Source organism: Poromitra crassiceps (genome assembly GCF_964638095.1).
Source record: "Poromitra crassiceps genome assembly, chromosome: 13".
NCBI classification, from domain to species: Eukaryota; Metazoa; Chordata; class Actinopteri; order Beryciformes; family Melamphaidae; genus Poromitra; species Poromitra crassiceps.
Window position 1 is genome coordinate 42,041,699 of NC_139644.1, and position 21,970 is coordinate 42,063,668.

At 45.8% G+C, this 21,970-nt stretch overlaps 1 protein-coding gene across 1 annotated transcript in view; it reads left to right on the forward strand.

Annotated features, from left to right (window-relative positions):
• Positions 1-67: 67 nt before the first annotated feature.
• The window catches only part of LOC310788642 (vesicle-fusing ATPase), a gene marked incomplete at both ends in the record, with an annotated part of 27,921 nt that continues 6,018 nt past the window's right edge, over positions 68-21,970 (forward strand). Inside the window, 13 exons of the mRNA XM_083650170.1 lie at positions 68-150; positions 3,531-3,630; positions 4,054-4,093; positions 6,034-6,200; positions 7,145-7,252; positions 8,941-9,016; positions 11,073-11,228; positions 14,144-14,343; positions 14,616-14,781; positions 17,645-17,719; positions 19,234-19,421; positions 19,510-19,605; positions 21,721-21,877. Of these exons, the coding sequence (XP_083506296.1) occupies positions 68-150; positions 3,531-3,630; positions 4,054-4,093; positions 6,034-6,200; positions 7,145-7,252; positions 8,941-9,016; positions 11,073-11,228; positions 14,144-14,343; positions 14,616-14,781; positions 17,645-17,719; positions 19,234-19,421; positions 19,510-19,605; positions 21,721-21,877 (1,612 nt within the window). The remainder of the gene's footprint in view (positions 151-3,530; positions 3,631-4,053; positions 4,094-6,033; positions 6,201-7,144; positions 7,253-8,940; positions 9,017-11,072; positions 11,229-14,143; positions 14,344-14,615; positions 14,782-17,644; positions 17,720-19,233; positions 19,422-19,509; positions 19,606-21,720; positions 21,878-21,970) is intronic.

A 21,970-nucleotide genomic window follows, 5' to 3' on the forward strand; every position in this document is an offset into this window, starting at 1 on the left:
TCCTCCTCCTCCTCCTCCTCCTCCTCCTCCTCCTCCTCCTCCTCCTCCTCTTCCTCCTTGGCAGACCATGCAAGCGGCGCGCTGCCCGACAGACGAGCTGTCACTGACTAACTGTGCCGTGGTGAGCGAGAAGGACCTGACCTCTGGACAGTGAGTTGTCTTCTATTCGTCCTTCAGCACAGGCAGACGTTCAGTCAGCTTTCCCTTCCTCATGTCACATGATAGATCATACGTACATCATACATCAATTATAACAATGGCTGAACATAGGTGAAATGGAACATTTCATACAATTTAGAAGTTCTAACTGAGGCTACATACATATACTACTGTACATACATACATGTTATGTTTTCATATTTTTGAATGTTTTTGAAAACTTCTAACTGAGAATTTAAGTTAGAACTGCCGTTCTCTCTTCTATCTGTCTGATCCAAACACCCAGCCATTCATCCGCGCACGCACGCACACACGCACACACACACGCACGCACGCACGCACGCACGCACGCACGCACGCACGCACGCACGCACGCACGCACGCACACACACACACACACACACACACACACACACACACACACACTAAATTATAAAATAATAAATTGTGGTGACCACAATGGTCTGCTAGCAGACTCTAGCAGACTGGGGACATAAACCTCAAGTGCTTAGAGCAGGTGAGTCACGTGACTGGAGTCACATGACCGGTTGGACTATAAATTGCCACGACACGACCACATTCTGCAGCTACCAGCTAGCAGCTAGCCTAGCCACACTCTGTTAGCTAGCCTGCAACACTGTCTGTTTGGTTTGTACTTAGATAGGGACCGACAATAAATGATGCCAGCGACATGCTGGATCAACTTTATCTCAGCATCTGTCATTCCCTACAAAATAATAATAATAAAAAAAAAAGGGCAGGCATTTTCAAAAAGTACCTGGCAGGTGATTGGATGAACCATCTGTCTTAACGCGTCTATCACAGGCTCACACCTAAAGCCCGCCCATAGCTGCCTCATAGGATGCTGATTGGTGCGAACCACTGGTGGCTCAGATTCAAACCAATAGATTGGAGCGTGGCAAGATGGATTCATCGTGTGATCGTGATCTCGTGATCTCGCGTGAATCCAGCCGCCTCACAAGGTGAGCCTGGAACACCAACAGCAACAACGTGAATCCAGCTGCCTCACAAGGTGAGCCTGGAACACCAACAGCAACAACGTGAATCCAGCTGCCTCACAAGGTGAGCCTGGAACACCAACAGCAACAACGTGAATCCAGCTGCCTCACAAGGTGAGCCTGGAACACCAACAGCAACAACATGAATCCAGCTGCCTCACAAGGTGAGCCTGGAACACCAACAGCAACAACATGAATCCAGCTGCCTCACAATGTGAGCCTGGAACACCAACAGCAACAACATGAATCCAGCTGCCTCACAAGGTGAGCCTGGAACACCAACAGCAACAACATGAATCCAGCTGCCTCACAAGGTGAGCCTGGAACACCAACAGCAACAACATGAATCCAGCTGCCTCACAAGGTGAGCCTGGAACACCAACAGCAACAACGTGAATCCAGCTGCCTCACAAGGTGAGCCTGGAACACCAACAGCAACAACGAGGATGTCAGGGAAATAATGGAAAGCTTAAAAGCATGAAATCCATGGACCCATTTCAAATGGAACAATATAGTTGTGGAGCAGCCAGGGCGTGGGGTGGAGCAGCCAGGGCGTGGGGTGGGGGGGGCGTGGGGTGGAGCAGCCAGGGCGTGGGGTGGGGGGGCGTGGGGTGGAGCAGCCAGGGCGTGGGGTGGAGCAGCCAGGGCGTGGGGTGGGGGGGCGTGGGGTGGAGCAGCCAGGGCGTGGGGTGGAGCAGGGCGTGGGGTGGAGCAGCCAGGGCGTGGGGTGGGGGGGCGTGGGGTGGAGCAGGGCGTGGGGTGGAGCAGCCAGGGCGTGGGGTGGAGCAGGGCGTGGGGTGGAGCAGCCAGGGCGTGGGGTGGAGCAGGGCGTGGGGTGGAGCAGCCAGGGCGTGGGGTGGGGGGGCGTGGGGTGGAGCAGGGCGTGGGGTGGAGCAGCCAGGGCGTGGGGTGGGGGGGGCGTGGGGTGGAGCAGCCAGGGCGTGGGGTGGGGGGGCGTGGGGTGGGGGTGGATTGTTCAGGATAGGATTGGATATTAAATGCATAGTGCATGGCCAATACGTTTGGATACAGTTACACTGTTTCTTCAAATCAATAGCCTACAATATCATTATTTGTGGATGGCCCCACGCCTGCTTTTATCATCCTCTCCTTGCACTCCTGTCATTTCACACTCCCACTCTAAATAGGTCTCTCTCTCTCTCTCTCTCTCTCTCTCTCTCTCTCTCTCTCTGTGTGTGTGTATGTGTGTGTGTATGTGTCTCTCTCTTTGTCTCTCACTCTCTCACTCTTTCTCTTTCTCCCTGCTGAATATCGCTTCCTAGCGGCCTGGCAACAAATGCTTTGTCGGCACCGGCGCCGGTCCAGGGCCCGGTGGTTGGGAACCACTGCAATAGAGCATAGAAGAACATGTCCCACTCAGTAAAACCACTGCAATAGAGCATAGAAGAACATGTCCCACTCAGTAAAACCACTGCAATAGAGCATAGAAGAACATGTCCCACTCAGTAAAAGGCCTGTGAATAGAGAGCCGCAGGAACGAGTCCGGAAATCATCGATGCTCCTGGTTCTTCACTGTTTTCGCCTATGGGAGTTTTGAATGGGTTTTGACGCGATGCTTCTAATAATCTCTCTGGGCAACGCTGGCTTAATCAAACGCGAACCAGTGTTTAGTAATATTATCTTCACACACGAGGACCACTTTTATGAGTTTTGAAGCTTTTAACATGCCGTTAAAAGGGCGGCTAGCTAGCAAACGGCTAAATGAGACTACACTGTTGAGTCGATGGGGATATATACGTCAATAACGTCACCACTTCAAAGGACAAACACGGAAATTCTCTTTCCCTCACCTGGTTCAGCCCGTTCAGCCCGGGGTAATCAGTGCACACATTCAACAACAGTCCAGGTTGAGCGCTGACGTGACGTGGAAGCCTATGCGACAGGGTGTAGTTCTGGATTAGCTTAGCTCAAGCTTTTTACTTCTAGGGCTCGCATTTACATGTATGCTACAAAACTCATGAAAGTGGTCCTCATGTGTGAAGATTATCCGACTGAACTCTGGTTCGCGTTTGATTAAGCCAGCGTTGCCCAGAGAGATTATTAGAAGCATCGCGGCAAAAACCCATTCAAAAATCCCATAGACAGAAACAGTGAAGAACCAGGAAGTCCGGGACTTCCGCGTTCTGACTACAAAAATACGTCATCCCTGCGGCTCTCTATAAAAATAGGTTTTAAGACAAGTTTTAAAAATGTCAACAAATTCGGCTGATCTGATGCCGTGAAGAAATATAGCAATGTATATAGTTATAGCAACAACATTCACACTATTTCCCATTAAAAAAAAGGGTCAAAGACCAAAGCAAAAAAAAAGGTACTCTCTTCTCTCTGCAGACATGTGACTGTGAAGACCACGCCCAACCACAAGTTTGTGTTTACAGTCAAGGGCCACCACACTGTGGTAGCTGGAACTATCGCTTTCAGTCTCCCTCAGGTACACACACACACACACACACACACACACACACATGCACACACACACACACACACACACACACACACACACACACACACACACACACACACACACGCATGCATGCAAATACACACACACACACACACACACACACACACACACACACACACACAAAGTGTGTTAGGTGATGTCACACCTACATCACCTCATGAATATGAACTGTTAGATGAGGTCTTGATGATTTGTTGAGTGGCGACTTGCTATGATGTCACTCTTTGATGGTCCCACTGATGATGTCATATCTCACTAATGATGTCATAACACAATGTGATGTCATGTCATCCCCCCCCCCCCCCCCCCCCACTGAAAATGTGTAGGAACACTGTTACTACTTCTTGGCTCAATTCATATGTTCAATCTCTCCTTGTCTCTCTCTTGTAGAGGAAATGGGCGGGCCTCTCCATTGGCCAGGAGGTGGAAGGTAATATCCTCTGTTGGATTAATGAGCTCTTGATCAGACCCGCTGGAACTGGAGAAAAAAAATTATAATAATAATGTATATATATATATATATATAATTATTATAATTTTTTATAATATTAAAATATGTATATTTTTTTTACACTGCACCTGAATACAACATGCAAGATACCTGCTGAATAAGTGTCCAAATGTTCATGTCATTCTGGCCAATACTCCACTTCTGTTATAACATTTCAGTCTGGAATATGGAATAACTTTCAATAATCTTTATCATTTAAAAGGCTAAAAGTAATCTCATGTGTAAGAAATGACTGTTCTACATTGATGTAAAAATTTAAATAATTAACTCATTGGTTTTGGATTTATTTAGCTTCAAGAGTGCATTTTTGTTCTTGTGTGACCCTCAACACAGGCTTTGAGAATCCCGGGCCACTTACTGATACTTATGCTTAAATTAACCCACTCATGTTCTGGTTTATTTCAAGGAAAACATTTTGGCTAGTGGAAATTCTAATTGGCTGGTAACTTTAAAATCTAGCAGCCATATTGGCAGGTGGTCAAAAAAGTTAATTTCAAGCCCTGCAGGGAGAGCAGGTGGTGACATAGGAGTGAGTGAGAAAAGGATACAATATTGGTGGTTAAGACTGAATAATGACATCACAACTGTTAATTTAAAATGAGTTATTCCTCTAAACCTGGCTTCAAATGCCAGGTTAGATTGCCGTTCGGCCCCCAACCCTCAAAAATCTGGCCCTCTGGTAGCGAGGACATTTTTTTTTGTGGCCCTCTCTATCATCAAAGTTGCCCATCCCTGGGTAACGGCATGACAATATTTGTTCGGCCCCCGGCAACAATCTCATGTGGCCCCCCCATGAAAAATAATTGCCCACCCCTGCTCTTGATGATGATTAAGTGTAGAAGCTGGGACATCTGTAGCTCTCCTGCTTGATTGAATCACTGCTTTAGAACATTTAGGGGGGAGGGTCTGTGCTCACCATGTGGTGACGTCTGCCTCCTCTCTTGACACAATAATGCCTTTTTGGGTTACAAGAAATGTGATCAACATTTCTCAGCAGCAGTGTTTTTCTTCTGTGATGCACAAGGCTAAAGGGGTGTGTTCACGCCTCCCATTCATTGTGTGTTGGAGACAGCCGCGCAATGCATTGTGGGGGCATAAAGTATGGAGCTCTATACTTTGTGCAAATAAGGTCCGTCCCCTGCGCCTCCCCGCCTCCCCAACTCCAGTCTGATCTTTTAAACGAACGCTTGTAAAGCCAAAACAAAGGCACATGGAGACACAGCACGGCCTGTCGGAGGCATCACATGTGATCAGAAACACAATTCGCCCAGTGGTTTTCATATAGGAAGAGAACGTTTAGAATTGGCTGCCATGATTTTTTTTCTACGCATCAAACCGTGGAGGACAGCCCCCAACAAACATCGAGCCCTCCCACAAGCGTAGGATTTTGTGGAAGCGGGGCGGGCGGGCGTGAAAACACACGCTTGTGTGGACATGTACCGTAGGGCAGGTAGTTCAATGCTGACCCCTGCTGGAGGAAATGTAGTCCTTCTCCACTGCCTCCGATTTCACTCTATAGCCGTTTTCACACATGCCACAGGAACATTGCCTGTAAATCAATATCGGCCATTTCCCGGAATGTCCCTTCACACCTGAGGGCTCACACGTGTGAATATAGCAGCGAATTTGCCTGTATTTGAGGATGGGGGGGGGGGGGGGGGCACTGCAGAGCAGGTGGGGAGTGACGTGTGCACTTGGATGGGGAATCCTCCTTATTTTGGGGGTCGGCAAAACTCCGATGGTGAAATAAGTTCGCTTGTCACACAATAAATCACACTCGTTTGACTTAAGAGGGCATGTATGTTGTTTTTGTGGATTTTGGTTTCCAGGGTCTTTAAAGTTCTGTCTGTCCCCCGCAGTGTCCAACTACAACTTTGACAAGTCCAGGCAGTGCATCGGTGCCATGACAATCGAAATTGACTTCCTGCAGAAGAAGAGCACAGACACCTCCCCCTACGACTCAGACAAGATGGCCGCCGAGTTCATCCAGCAGTTCAACAACCAGTCCTTCTCTATCACCCAGCAGGTAAATGCACTCACGCCATATAATAGACCGTATAGAAATATGGACATGACCGTGACGTCAGCGATTGGTTTGTGGACTCCTGTTTTGAAGCCTCCAGTTTGACATTTTGCCCGGCGCCATCTTGGTTATTTGCAGCCAGAAGCAGCTGGCGTGAGACCAGGGCTTTCCAAGAAGTGCCGCTATTGGTCTATGATTGGCGAGCTGTACAATCACTGGACAGGTGACCTGTCAATCACACCCAAAGCATAGTCTGCTTTATCGTCTATTTGACTCGAAATGGGACCGTAATCAAATGAACATTATGCTGCATTGAAGAAGACTTGAAACTAACGATTGAGACCATAAACCCTTAAGTGTGTACGAGCTAATACATCAAGTGACAAGTAGGGGCTTTTCCCCATTGACTTCCATACAATTGGACTTCTTTTTTGCAGCCAGTGGAGTCGCCCCTTGCTGGCCATTAGAAAGAATGTAGGTTTAAGGCACTTCCGCATTGGCTTCATTTTTCTGAACTGGAGATTGCCACACACAAATACATAAACGCAAGACACACATACATTTGTTGTTTGTTGTTGCTCAGGTTTTCATCATCCTCTCATTTCTCTCCCCCTCTCTCTCTCTCCCCATCTCCCTCTCTCTCTCTCTTTCTGTCTCTCTCCCCATCTCCCTCCCCCTCTCTCTATCTCTCTCTCTCTCTCCCCATCTCCCTCCCCCTCTCTCTATCTCTCTCTCTCTCCCCATCTCCCTCTCTCTCTCTCTCCCTCTCTCTCTCTCCCTCTCTCCCTCCCTCTCTCTCCCTCTCCCTCCCTCCCTCTCTCTCTCTCCCTCTCTCTCTCCCTCCCTCTCTCTCCCTCCCTCTCTCTCCCTCTCTCTCCCTCTCTCTCTCCCCATCTCCCTCCCTCTCTCTATCTCCCTCTCTCTCCCTCTCTCTCTCTCCCTCTCAGATGGTCTTCAGTTTCTGCGACAAGCTGTTTGGCCTGGTGATCAAGGATATAGAGGCCATGGATGCCAGCATCCTTAGAGGAGAACCAGCCTCTGGAAAGAAACAGAAGGTAGCTGAGACAGCATTGACCCCTGGAATCAGTCTGACCCCGCCCACAGCACTCTCTCTACATTAGATTGACCCCTGGAATCAGTCTGACCCCGCCCACAGCACTCTCTCTACATTAGATTGACCCCTGGAATCAGTCTGACCCTGCCCACAGCACTCTCTCTACATTAGATTGACCCCTGGAAGCAGCCTGACCCCGCCCACAGCACTCTCTCTACATTAGATTGACCCCTGGAAGCAGCAAGGCCACAAGTTCAAAATTGCATTTTTCACGTTAGCCAGTTGTTGGCATCATAGGGCATTTGTAGGGCTGGGTATCAAGAACAGATATTATTTTTTCATTTATTCCAAATTGCCTAATTCACCAGAATCGATAAGCGACGGCATTAACAATACCTCTTATGGGCCATTAAAGACCCCCTCCACTCAGCTCTCCCACCTGTAGAACCATTGGTGTTGTATGAAAACATTCTAATATCTATCTTGTCTAGTCGCATGTCATCTGATTCTGCACCAAAGAGCTCACATCAGGGATGGGCAATTTTGATGATAGAGCGGGCCACACAAAAAATGTCCTCGCTACCAGAGAGCCAGATTGTGACCGTGCACTTCCACCAGTAGCCTACTGTAACACACACTGTAACTGTAACATCACCTATTGTAACCCCATCACTCCCAATTATAGTTACCGTAATTTCCGCACTATAAGCCGCACCGGAGTATAAGCCGCAGCAGCAAAATTGCCTGTTTGTTACATATATAAGCCGCACCGGACTATAAGCCGCAGGTGTTTTAATGTTTTTTTTTATTTTTTTTTATTATTGTGTTTTAATGTTTAATTACCATATGTAAGGGTTCATGCACAGAGGGGATTGTCGGGAAAGAGATGGCTGTTTGAGGAAGCTCCCATTTATTAACATTTCAACAAAACAACATAACACAACACCACCTGTGTTTTTTTTTACAGTGCACACAGTGTCCGCGGTGTGGTGAAAAGAGGGCAAGAGAGGAAATTAAAACAGAAGTGGATTTATAGTTAGAAAGAGTGCTAAAGAAGAGAGAATTCCGTTTTTTTTTTTTTCTTTTTTCGAAAAAATCCATAGATAAGCCGCACCGTTATATAAGCCGCAGGGGCCAAAAAACGGGGAAAAAGCCGCGGCTTATAGTCCGAAATTTACGGTACTAATTTGATGAAAAGGACAAAATATACATACTGACAATCAAAGTTTTTTTTGTCATAACATTTTTTTCCCAATACTTTATTTTCTTTTTGTTTAACAATACACAAACAGGACAGACGGACAGGCTCAGAAACACAGGAAAAGAAAAGAAAAGGAAAAAAAACAATAAATACATATATATTGGACATTCAATATTACAACATGGTGCTACTAGCCACATTTGGGGCCTACTGGCCACATTTGGGGCTCTATCGTGGTAAAAGCGCTAATTTATCGTTTGTGCCCGGGCGCAGCGCAAATTAATGGGTCTTCCCGAGTCATCTGCTATTCTCCGTGCCCTGCAAAATTTGCCAAAAAACAAACATGTGAAGGGTTTGCTTATCCCTGTTATTGTATGCGAGCTGTGGTGTTTCCATGCACCAACTCATAAAAACAGTATATGTGAATATAATATGAATGTGAATGTAGAAAACAGTGGGTTTCTCTCTGTGTTGTCTCGCTCGGGCAGATCGACGTCGGGCTGATGGTTGGCAACAGCCAGGTGATCTTCGAGAAGGCAGAGAGCTCCTCCCTCACACTCGTTGGTACGTTCCTTACTTCAACACACACCACGTTTCACCACCTCACCTCATAGTGTTCCTTACTTCAACACACACCACGTTTCACCACCTCACCTCATAGTGGGAATTGTCCACATTCCTCCGTCACATGAATGAATGTGGACAATGTAAAGGTCACATTTTGTTGTGTGATTTTGAAAATCTAACGCACAGAAAGTGCGGGTGGAAAAAGTCACGGAGGGACATTTTGAAAGCTGCGGTATTTAAATGCTAAAATTCTATATAAAAGTCAGTCGAAGGCTGACTTTGGCTTTCGAGGAAATTGTACACCTTTAATTCAACAATCAATACCCTGCCTTTACCTACTGTATATTCTCCCATCTTTGTTTTCTTACTGGATTATGTGTTCAGTATAGAGGATGTGCCTGTGGATTCTAGCGTTCACCATGTTTTGTTTGGTTTGTTTGTTTGGTTTTTCCAGCCCTTTTTAAAATCTACCATTTCTGCATTCCCTCCACTAGATGGCAGTAAAATGTCACTTTGGTAGAGTTTAAATTCAGCCCAATACAAAACCCTGTCCATAGTACACTCTCCTTTATTCTACATTACAGTCATCTCTTTCACACACATTATGAATCGTCATCTTGCTTACTCTGTCTGTTATGGCAAAGACCAAGAAGGCAAACTATTTTTTTTTTTCAAATACTAATTCTGTCTTGACTTACAACAACACATCAAATGTCCTCTTTCCTATCTTGAAATATTATTGTATTATTACTTTAGTATTATCTGTATCAGTATTTTCTTAACATATCCTCATACACATCAGTTTAATAATACTACTGAGCAGAGATGGGGACTTGAGACTTGGTGACTGGGATGACTTGCGACTTGACTTGACAAAAAAGAAATTACTTCAGGCTTGACTTGGACTTGGAAGCTAGACTCAGGACTTGACTGGACTTGACTTGACTTGAGTTGTGATGACTTGGATGACTTGTTTGTGTCCATCAGATTAAATATAAAATATTAAGATGTTCAACCTTGTTAAGTGTCTGTGTAAAGTTATCCGGTATGCGAGTGTAAGTTGGAAATGACATTCTCCTGATTGGATGACTCATGCTCCTCCTTATGGCATTGTCATGATTGGCTGTCAGTCTCGCTCCTCTCACTGGATGGTTTTGATTTTACAAGGAGAGAAGGCACTTACGTTAGTACTTAGTATAAAGTTATTTGACTTTTGTTTGATTATATTTATTTAACTGAATATCAATAATTATAATACAAACTCAATCATCATTGTCATACTTTTTGAACAGGTTAGAATTATCTAACGTAGCCCCCTTCCCAATAATATCACTTGTCTTTTTCTTTATAAAGGAAGGTAAGACTGCAGTACTGTATATTGGGCATAAAAAAGTGACTTGACATAACCTGTGACTTGACTTGCCCAAAACAAAATTACTTTGGACTTGACTTGCCCTAAGGACTCCACTTGACATAACCTGTGACTTGACTTGACTTGTCTTGACTTGCCCAAAACAAAATGACTTGGGACTTGACTTGCCTTGCCTTAACTAAGGACTCCACTTGACATAACCTGTGACTTGACTTGACTTGTCTTGACTTGCCCAAAACAAAATGACTTTGGACTTGACTTGCCTTAACTAAGGACTCCACTTGACATAACCTGTGACTTGTCTTGACTTGACTTGCCCAAAACAAAATGACTTTGGACTTGACTTGCCTTAACTAAGGACTCGACTTGACACAACCTGTGACTTGACTTGACTTGACTTGCCCAAAACAAAATTACTTGGGACTTACTTGAGCCTTGCACCAAAGTGACTTGGTCCCATGTCTGCTCCTTACTATGATATATACTGTACCATGAATTTGGATCATAGAGATTTACGGCAGGCTAAAAGGTTGGATAAACTATTTCTGCAAATAAAAGGGTGGTGAAGGGAGTTTTGGTAGTTTTACCCTCCGCTACAGTACATGCCTGGTCCAAACAAATAAAAACAAATGCTTTTTTGATGAGAATTGCTGACTAAGCAGTCCTCTATTCACTTTATAGGTAAGGCCAAGACCAAGGAGCAACGGCAGACAATCATCAACCCAGACTGGAACTTTGAGAAGATGGGGATCGGTGGTCTGGACAAGGAGTTCTCTGACATTTTCCGCCGAGCCTTCGCTTCCCGAGTCTTCCCTCCTGACATTGTGGAACAGATGGGTGAGAAACCATGGCTGCAACTATGATTATTTTCATTAACGGTTAATCTGCCGGTTATGTTCTCGATTAATTAGTCGTTTGGTCTATAAAATGTCAGAGAATGGTGAAAAATGGCGATCAGTCCAAGATGACGTCCTCGAATCTCTCGTCTTGTCCACAACCCAAAGATAATCAGTTTACTCATACAGTAGTTTAAAAAAATCAATCAATCACATTTTAGAAGCTGGAATCAGATAAAACATTTTTTTTTACTCAAAACGATTAATTGATTATGAAAATAGTTGTGGAATCATTGCAGCTCACCATGATGGAGTGAAGTTTTTTCTTTTTTTTTCTTGAGGCATTTCGCCTTTATTTTATATAGGACAGTAGGCAGACAGGAAAGGTGGGGAGAGAGAGAGGGGATGACATGCGGCAAAGGAACACAGGTCAGATTCGAACCCGGGTCAGCCGCGCGAAGGGCCGAGCCTTCATGTTATGCGTGCTACCAGAGCCTCTTCTAAACATGAAGTCTGGATCATGTCCGGCTAGCCAGAGCAGGATATGCTCCGGTTTTACCTTTCTAGACATGAGGAGTCTGTGTTTAGAAACAGCTGGAAATGGTCCTTATTCTCTCTGCCAGTGGGCGGGGGGAGGGGGTGCGGTAGCATGTATTGATAACAAGAAATGTGATATGGAAACAGCTTTAGCGAATCTGTAACCAAACCCCATTCAAAAACATGCCGTTTTAACGGAGGATCCATTCCGACCATTCAGGCAATAACGAGGGGTGGCAATGTGCCAAAAATGAGCGCTTGCCTTTGTTACATAAAGCCGCCCAGTCAAAATAGTGGTCGCACCGTCGTCAATCACTGTGGGTGATTTATTTTACAAGTGGCATTCAAGTCATATCTGACTAGTTTTCAATGTATTTCTCCCCACAAAAGTTAGGCTAGGCCTATGTCTCGATATAGGCTGTCAGTCAGTCAGCTCCTCTCATCGACATAACCAAATAGGCTCCTCTCCACAGCTGTGTTAGCTTGGACGCTCACAGTAACAACACTGGCTGGCTGCCTCACAATACTTGGCTGCATCCAACCTGAGACAACTTTTCAGACTCTCCTGGAGACAATCTTTCTCAGAAGAGACTAACGTTAGCGACAAATCTGGAGACTTTTCTTACCAGCAAGCAGCGCAGCAGTAAGCAGGCAATGACGATAACTGGGTAAGTCCCACTAGCATCGATGCTAAGTTAGCAAAGTACAGCAAGCAGCTGAAGCACATGGCTAATTATTAATATGGATGTTAACGTCCATATTAATTAGCCATGTGCTTGCGCGATGACATCAGTGTATTGGCGATGTCAAAGGCTGGCGATTGACGATCTGACTGAGGTCAAGATCGCACAACTCTAGTAGTAGGCTATCACATCTCCTTGTTGCATTTTTAAACTGGCAGATAGGGGACAAAGAAACTATTCAACTTTTATTTGTTTACTCACCTAATTTGGCTCTCTTCCAAATAATCCAGCCACGTAACTAACGTCCATTCATACAAATAATGATCACTGGGAATTAATGGTTTGTAAAGTGCCACCACCCGCCCACTCAGACAGAACAGCTACATGATCTGGATCATGAGCTGCCAGTGTTAAACAACAGCCGCTTTTCCTATAATGCGGATCCTATACTAGGGGTTGAGATGGTCATGATCCGCACTCGCGGGAGTGCGCATAAGCATATATACGATATAAACGCCGGCATTAATAATCACTTCGGGAGGCTTGCTCCATCAGAATCAGAATCAGAATCACTTTTATTGCCACAGTATGCAAGTTACATACGAGGAATTTGTCTTAGTGTCTGTATGCAGCGTAGCGGTTACATCAATATACAGGGATAAGAAGTAGGAAGATAACTAACGGCAATCACAAGGTTGCAAGTGCAATCAAATCAAATCAAATCGAGTCAATATATACAATATGTAGATGAGTGTTGAAGTGTTCTGTGGATGATAAATATGAATTTACGTTGGATTTACATGAGATTTACAGACTGAGTTAAATATACGTTAAATAGGCATATCATAAAACATCATTCCACACAATACCAACAACATGTAATGAATAATATAACATAAGAACATGTTCAGGACTCGACATGACATATTTAACAGACGTGTCGGGGGCTGTCAGGTGAGAGGACAGGAGGATCATTAATTAGCGTACCTGAACCGGCTATTATTAGCGCTGACCGGTGGTACGGGATAATAATGTTGGGAGCATTTGCCATACTGAATTGACACCCTTGCTTCTTTCTTTCTTTCTTTCTTTGTACTTCTGCTATTCTTTTATTGGAGAGGAATTTATTTCAAGCTATATTTTCTACGGAGGAAAGATGAAAAATTACACATAAAAGATGCAGAAGAATTGACAGTTAGAAGGTTGCAACTAGTTTTCTTTAAAAAACAAATTTTAAGTCTCAGGTTATAAACATCTCTTTCCCTGCAAACAAAATGTGTCTATAATGTAACTGAATATTAGTTGATGACATCACCTAACCTACCTTGAAATTGTGCTGTACATTCCCTGTGGTACAAAAATGTAATATAACAAGAATACAATCTGCTTTGCCAACATAATGGACCCCAGAGCACTACGATCTCAACCCCCCCCGCCTCTCTCACACACATACACATCAATAATAATCAATAATAATAATAATATACTTTTGATTGCTTTTATCTCTAGAAATGATTTAGAAATACATTTTGATCCCGTCTCTTCTCCCCCAGGCTTTGAACACATAACAATACCTTTAAAAAAAATGGTTGCCCTCCTTAACGTACAATCTTCCCTTCTCTTTCATCTCTCTTGCCATCTTCTTGTCTTTGCTCTCCTCTATCTTGCCTTGTTCCTCTCGTTCCTCTCTGGGCAGGCTGTAAGCACGTGAAGGGCATCTTGCTGTTCGGGCCCCCGGGCTGCGGTAAGACTCTGATGGCCCGGCAGATCGGTAAGATGCTGAACGCCCGCGAGCCCAAGATCGTCAACGGCCCTGAGATCCTCAACAAGTACGTGGGCGAGTCTGAGGCCAACATCAGGAAGCTGTTTGCAGACGCCGAGGACGAGCAGAAGAGGGTGAGAGACTCGTTTTCTCTCTTCTTTCATTCCTTTGACATTTCTCTTCACCCCCACCTCACTCAGCACGTTTAAAAGCCCTCCGTCACCCCAATTCAAAGCACAATTATAGATATATATTTTTTACAGGCATTTCACCGCGAGCCCCAGTTACAGTAACTTCCCAGCCTGCAACGCAGCACAATAACAGTTGATGTGAAAGCTGGACTAATGCACACAGCAGCCAGACACACTGAGCGCTAAGCTCTGTCCTGTCCTTCTCCTCCCTCCAGCTGGGAGCCAACAGCGGCCTCCACATCATCATCTTTGATGAGTTGGACGCCATCTGCAAGCAGAGAGGCACGGGCGCCAGCAGCACGGGCGTGCACGACACCGTGGTCAACCAGCTCCTGTCCAAGATCGATGGAGTGGAGCAGCTCAACAACATCCTGGTGATTGGTGAGTGGCAGTAGAGTGAGTGTTTTCATCAGTCGGGGATGTGGGCCCCTGTCCTCACTCAGTGTCCTCACTCAGTGTCCTCACTCAGTGTCCTCACTCAGTGTTCTCACTCAGTGCCCTCACTCAGTGTTCTCACTCAGTGCCCTCACTCAGTGCCCTCACTCAGTGTCCTCACTCAGTGTCCTCACTCAGTGCCCTCACTCAGTGTTCTCACTCAGTGTCCTCACTCAGTGTCCTCACTCAGTGCCCTCACTCAGTGTTCTCACTCAGTGTTCTCACTCAGTGTTCTCACTCAGTGTCCTCACTCAGTGCCCTCACTCAGTGTCCTCACTCAGTGTCCTCACTCAGTGTCCTCACTCAGTGCCCTCACTCAGTGTCCTCACTCAGTGTCCTCACTCAGTGCCCTCACTCAGTGTCCTCACTCAGTGTTCTCACTCAGTGCCCTCACTCAGTGTCCTCACTAAGTGTCCTCACTCAGTGTCCTCACTCAGTGTCGTCACTCAGTGCCCTCACTCAGTGCCCTCACTCAGTGCCCTCACTCAGTGTTCTCACTCAGTGCCCTCACTCGGTGCCCTCACTCTGTAGTGTCCTCACTCAGTGTCCTCACTCAGTGTCCTCACTCAGTGCCCTCACTCAGTGTCCTCACTCAGTGCCCTTACTCTGTAGTGCCCTCACTCAGTGTTCTCACTCAGTGTCCTCACTCAGTGTCCTCACTCAGTGTTCTCACTCAGTGTCCTCACTCAGTGTCCTCACTCAGTGTCCTCACTCAGTGTTCTCACTCAGTGCCCTCACTCGGTGCCCTCACTCTGTAGTGTCCTCACTCAGTGTCCTCACTCGGTGTCCTCACTCAGTGCCCTCACTCAGTGTCCTCACTCAGTGCCCTCACTCGGTGTCCTCACTCAGTGTTCTCACTCAGTGTCCTCACTCTGGATCTCTTGCCAATTCGTCCCTCCCTAACATTTTTAGTCTAGTTTTCACCAGTGAAAACAGGTAGTCGACTAACATTTTTCCTCATAGTTTTCATCTACGAAATCAACACTGCTATGGATGCATGTCTCCACCTAGTGGTGCACTCCTCTTCCAAACTCACACACACTTTTCCACAACTACACCATGTATCTGAAACAATGTTTACTTACGGTCAATCTCATCAAAGTTTCTGAAGACCATCTCCACGTGATCCCACTCCATAAAGCTGCATTTCCCAATGAAGGGCTGGGCAAACACCACATACTGATACATATTTCAATTCAAATACATGTCACTCTTGTGTTAGAATGAGTAAATGGGCATTGACACTGTTTTTATATAACCCTTGATCAATTCTCATTAATCTTTTCTTTTTTCTTTGTCTGTAGGCTACATACGTGCACTGCCAAGAGTAGTGGCAGCATTATAAACCAGAGACCAGACTATATCAAAAACATAAACACACAGTGGCATCTTTCATGCATGCTAGCAAGCGAAACTGCTGTCTGTCTGACCACAGACTGTAGAAAGAGACGCAGGATAGCCAAGCGAATGTGATTGGATGAACGTTTGGCGCTAGGCCAATCACAGGCAGAGAGGGTGCCTCCAGCCTTCGCCATCATCCGGAAAAAAATATCGCCTCCCACACACTGCAGAGTGAAATTAGCTAAACATTGAACCTGCTAGCTAGCAAGAGAAAAATGTCACTATCATAAAGTCTAAAGAGGAAAGTTGACAGTGCAATTTTTGTTCAGCAGCTTCTGAACTCCCTTATCAAATCCTTATTCATATTATATCCTATTATTATTATTATATGAATGAATGAATGAATGAAACCTTTATTGCCCCTCAGGGAATTTGCTCTGCACAAGGAGCCCAAAAAGAACATAACAGGCACACATGTAATACTAATTAAAATAATCCAGATGAGAAGTGATAAAAACATGGATACCTCAAAATTAGACCCCGTTTGATAAGATTTTTGCTTTCCGATGTTTTATTACAGAAAGTGTATGAAACCCATCACCTAAACAGTCCTACATTCTGTCTTACTTGTGGACTGTCTCCCAGTGTGTCAGAGTGACAGTGATCAGCTGGAGTGGATGGGGAGTGGTTAATGTAAATGAGCAGCTATTGTTCATTCCCCCATTGCTCACTGCCTCAGGTGTGAAAAACTTCTCCAAACTTTGAGGGCCGATTTCTCAGCTTCTTACTTTCCAGAGTGTGAACAATCAAATAAGCATATCTCACATATTACAATGTGTGACACATCATTTGAAAGCGTACAGTCTGCCATTTCAGAATCTGTAAAAAACTGAAAAATGACCTGGGCCTACTTGTGGGTCAAAACACCAGCAGCTGTCACACCCGTCTTAACTGCACTGAGTAGCACTCCTAATTTTGTTGTATCATGTACAATGACAATAAAAGATTTCAAATTCTAATCATAGCCTATATGTGGGACTGTCTGATATTGTAAAATGAATAAATAAATAAATGAATAAATAAATAAATAAATACATACATACATACATACATACATACATACATACATACATACATACATACATCTAGCGGTCCAGTTTTGGCCCATGGGCCGCCTGTTGCCGACCCCTCTATCTTACACCTCTCTCTCTCCCCCTCCCCCTCTCTCTCTCTCTCCCCCCCTCTCTCTCTCTCCCTCTCTCTCTCTCTCCCCCCCCTCTTTCTCTCTCTCCCCCCCCTCTCTCTCTCCCTCTCTCTCTCTCTCCCCCCCCTCTCTCTCTCTCTCTCTCCCCCCCTCTCTCTCTCTCCCTCTCTCTCTCTCTCCCCCCCCTCTCTCTCTCTCTCTCTCCCCCCCCCCCTCTCTCTCTCTCTCCCCCCCCTCTTTCTCTCTCTCCCCCCCCCCCTCCAGGTATGACCAACAGGCCTGACCTGATAGATGACGCCCTGATGAGGCCCGGCAGGTTCGAGGTCAAGATGGAAATCGGTAAGAAGAATGATCCCTCTCTTCTAGCATGGTATCTTTCCTCAACAGCTCAACTTGACTTTGAAGTGAAAATGCCACATCCATAACTAACCCTTAGTTAATGTTTTATTAACTCTAGCCTTAACTATTAACTAACCCTAACCCTCATCCTAACCCATCCATAACTAACCCTTAGTTAATGTTTTATTAACTCTAGCCTTAACTATCAACTAACCCTAACCCTCACCCTAACCCATCCATAACTAACCCTTAGTTAATGTTTTATTAACTCTAGCCTTAACTATTAACTAACCCTAACCCTCACCCTAACCCATCCATAACTAACCCTTAGTTAATGTTTATTAACTCTTAACTATTAACTAACCCTAACCCTAACCCATCCATAGCTAACCCTTAGTTAAAGGTCCCAATTCGTGCAGCTGTAACCTCTTAAAAACGTGTGTCTCTGGTCCATAAAACATGATTCTGGATTAATTTGTCGAAAATATAGCAACCCCGTTCGTTCTGACGGAGTTGTCACTTCCTCATCTCGTCGCTTCCCAAGAATGGTCTGTTTCTATAATATATTCAGAACCAACAGTTCCCATTGGCCGCTGAGGGAGAGCCCGCCCCAGGCTCCCAGCGGCCAATCAGATTAGCGTCCGTGGACCAGCACGCTAGGTTGTGTCCACAACTAACGTTAGCAATGAGCTATCGCTAACTTAACGGTTGCTACGCTAAAGAGGACATCTCAAAATGCCTAGACTTACCGAATGCACCTCCGCAGTTGCTGGATCACGTACAGTTGGCGTCGCTCCAGCTAGAAGTGTTAATTTTGTGGCTATAGACAAAATGGTGCAGGTAGCTTGTGTGAGAGAGACGCGCGCAGTATGCTTAAGGACCCGAGTGACATCACATTAACCCGTCTGGGGGAACAGAGCGTTTGGGGGCGTGGCTTGAAGGAGACTGCAGGGGGAAGCTGGATAGGGACAAATCCAACTCTGGCAGTTCTGAGGTTGTGACCACTCATTACAGGGAGGGATGACAGCAGTATATATGCATTTACAAGTAAAAACAGCTTTTGCACGGAATGGGACCTTTAATGTTTATTAACTCTAACTATTAACTAACCCTAACCCATCCATAGCTAACCCTTAGTTAATGTTTATTAACTTGAACTATTAACTAACCCTAACCCTAACCCTCACCACTAACCATAAACTATTAAATAATGTATAAATTAATACCTAGTTAACATGAACACCAATGATTACTAGACACATTAGTTAACTGTTAAAGGTTAGTTAGTGCTTATTTAGCATTAACTAACCTTTAATTTAGTGACTCTAATTGTAAAGTGTTACCATTTCGTCAGTGCTTTTCTCTCCTCTCTTTCGTCGTCATTCCCACATTGTCACCACTATCACCCACAATCTCTCTTCCCTCGCCCTCTCCTGGTCCTCACCGTCTCCATTCCTCCTGCCGCTGGCCCTCCATCTCTCACTCTGCTCTCCCTCTGCCCGCCTCGCCTCCAGGTCTCCCTGATGAAAAGGGGCGTGTCCAGATCCTGGCCATCCACACCAACAAGATGAAAGGTTTCGGCCTGCTCGCTATCGACGTCGACATCAAGGAGCTGGCAGCCGAGACCAAGAACTACAGCGGGGCCGAACTGGAGGGGCTGGTCAGAGCCGCCCAGTCCACCGCCATGAACCGGCACATCAAGGTCAGTCGCTCAAAGACGCGGCAAAACCTTTTGCATGTGTGTGTGTTCCTCTCCTGATGCTGGTGCATGTGTGTGCATTCCTCTCCAGGCTACATCTACAGTTGAAGTGGACATGGAGAGGGCAGAGAAGCTGCAGGTCACCCGCTCTGACTTCTTGGGATCCCTCAACAATGACATCAAACCAGTATGTACACCTTCAACAATGACATCAAACCAGTATGTACACCTTCAACAATGACATCAAACCAGTATGTACACCTTCAACAATGACATCAAACCAGTATGTACACCTTCTCTGTGGAGTCTGTCTTTTCCCCCTGCTGTCCCGGTCGTTGCTCCACCCCCTCTGTGGATCTGGGGAGAGTTGTAGACTAACACATGCTTATCCGATACATGTGCTTCTGCTTCTGTTATTCCCCCCCCAGTTCCCCCCTCCCCCCCGAACAGGCGCCCCGAGCGATCAGAGGAGGCGCTAGTGCAGCGACCAGGACTCATTCAAGATTCAAGATTAATTTGAATAGCCATAGTGAATAATGATATGTCAGATGAGGAATTTGACTTGCTAGGTTTCTGGGGAACCGTTTGAAACCTAGCTTATGTTCTGTCAGTTATTGTACTAGCAAACAGGAAGTAAGCTGGGAGCAATTTAGAATGTTTATGTTGTCAAATTCAAACCGTCTATAGCAGGAGAGCAAACAGAAAACAATGTCAAATGATAAATTATAATGTGAAAAGTAAAAGTCCTTTAAAGACGGCCTGAACCCATGTAGAGCGAGGCTCGGAGACGTATCTGACTGAAAACAAATCTTGTCTGAGATGACAGAGTTGAGAGGCGGGCCATAGCGTTCGATGATTTGATTTGACAATTCTGGGGACTGGATTTGCCGTTGGCCAATCCTGGCATGTTCTGCCCCCAAATCGAGTGGAATTCAGCGTGTTGCGGCGCTACGCGAATGGGATCCGCAGAGAAGCAGGCAGCCAGCTGCTTCCCTGTGGAGCATAGCGGAGAATCCGATGCATGAGTGCTGCCTGCCCGCCTGGAATCTCCGAGGGGCCGGGGTAAGACCCGCGTACGTTAACGTTATCCTGGAATGCGAGTTTAACGAGTCTTTGCATTCGTAGACATTACCGTTTGCTTTATTTTGTATGTTATATACAATTGGCCAAGTTATTAGTTAGTTTATGGGCTAGAAATTCTGCCAGATTACATGCACTAGACTACCATGTCTTGATATGATTGGTTGAAATGGGGTAGAAATTTGATAGTGCAATGTGACGTCAGCAAACTGTAGATTACTGTTATGTATGAAATCTTGAAAAATGAACTTTTGATGTGAAAAACTAAAGACATCTTATTTTTGTGATTTTTTTTTTGCATACATTATTAAATGGGTGAACTGAATACCCAGGTATGAGAACTAAAAATTTAAAAAGCCATTTTTGGGTTCAGCTCGTCTTTAAAGTGACATATTGGGGGGTGGGGGGCGGTGGTAGGATAGTATCCGTGGGATAATGTCCATGTAAAATGTCAAGTAAAGGGATTTTAAGTGATTTATAAGTACGGTATATAAGTCCTGATTTGTGGGGGCTCTCAGGTCTCATTGAAGAGGTGGATGGCAGTTGGGTAGAAGCTGTCCCTGTGATGGGAGGACTGGGGGGGGGGGGGGGGGGGGGGTCACCCAGGGTGATCGGGGAAGATGGGGCTGCGTTCTTCCTGTAGTCCACAACCACCTCCACTGTCTTTTGAGCATTGAGTTCCAGGTTGCTTTGACTGCACCAGGTTGTCAGGTGGTCAATCTCCTGCCTGTATGCAGTCTCATCTCCATCAGAGGTGAGCCCTACGAGGGTGGTGTCATCTGCGAATTTCAAGAGCTTGACGGACTGATGGCTGGAGGTGTGGCTGTTGGTGTAGGGGGGGGTGGGAGTATGGAGAGAAGACACCATCTGCGGACCATCTGCAGATGGAGTCGGGCACGCCCAGCTGGGAGAGCTTCTCGTGCAGCAGCGAGCTGAAGTCCTAAAAAAAACACAGCCCACCGGCTTCCCACTTGCAGACACGACCAGTTGTGTCTGTAGGAACTTCTGAACAAGCCGGAAAGTACCACTGCCGGGAATTAAACCCGGGTCTCCCCATGGTGGTAGGCGAGTGCTCCTACCTCTATATACTACCCAGACCCGAGTCTGTCTTTTGATGACCGTTTATATTTTCTTCCGAAAAAGTAAAAAATCTGAGCACACTTTCATACAAAGACAAGATCAGAGCCAGTCCTTAACTCTCGCCCCCCTGTCCTTTCTCCAGGCGTTCGGGACCAACCAGGAGGACTATGCCAGCTACATCATGAACGGCATCATCAAGTGGGGCGACCCCGTCACCCACGTCCTGGATGACGGGGAGCTGCTGGTGCAGCAGACCAAGAACAGCGACCGCACACCACTGGTGGCTGTGTTACTGGAGGGTAGGACTGTAGTTCAGCTGAAAACCACCATCTACTGCAAGGCATCTGTCAAACAAGTTGTCAAATACATTCTGGCATATTTCTGTGAAGTGG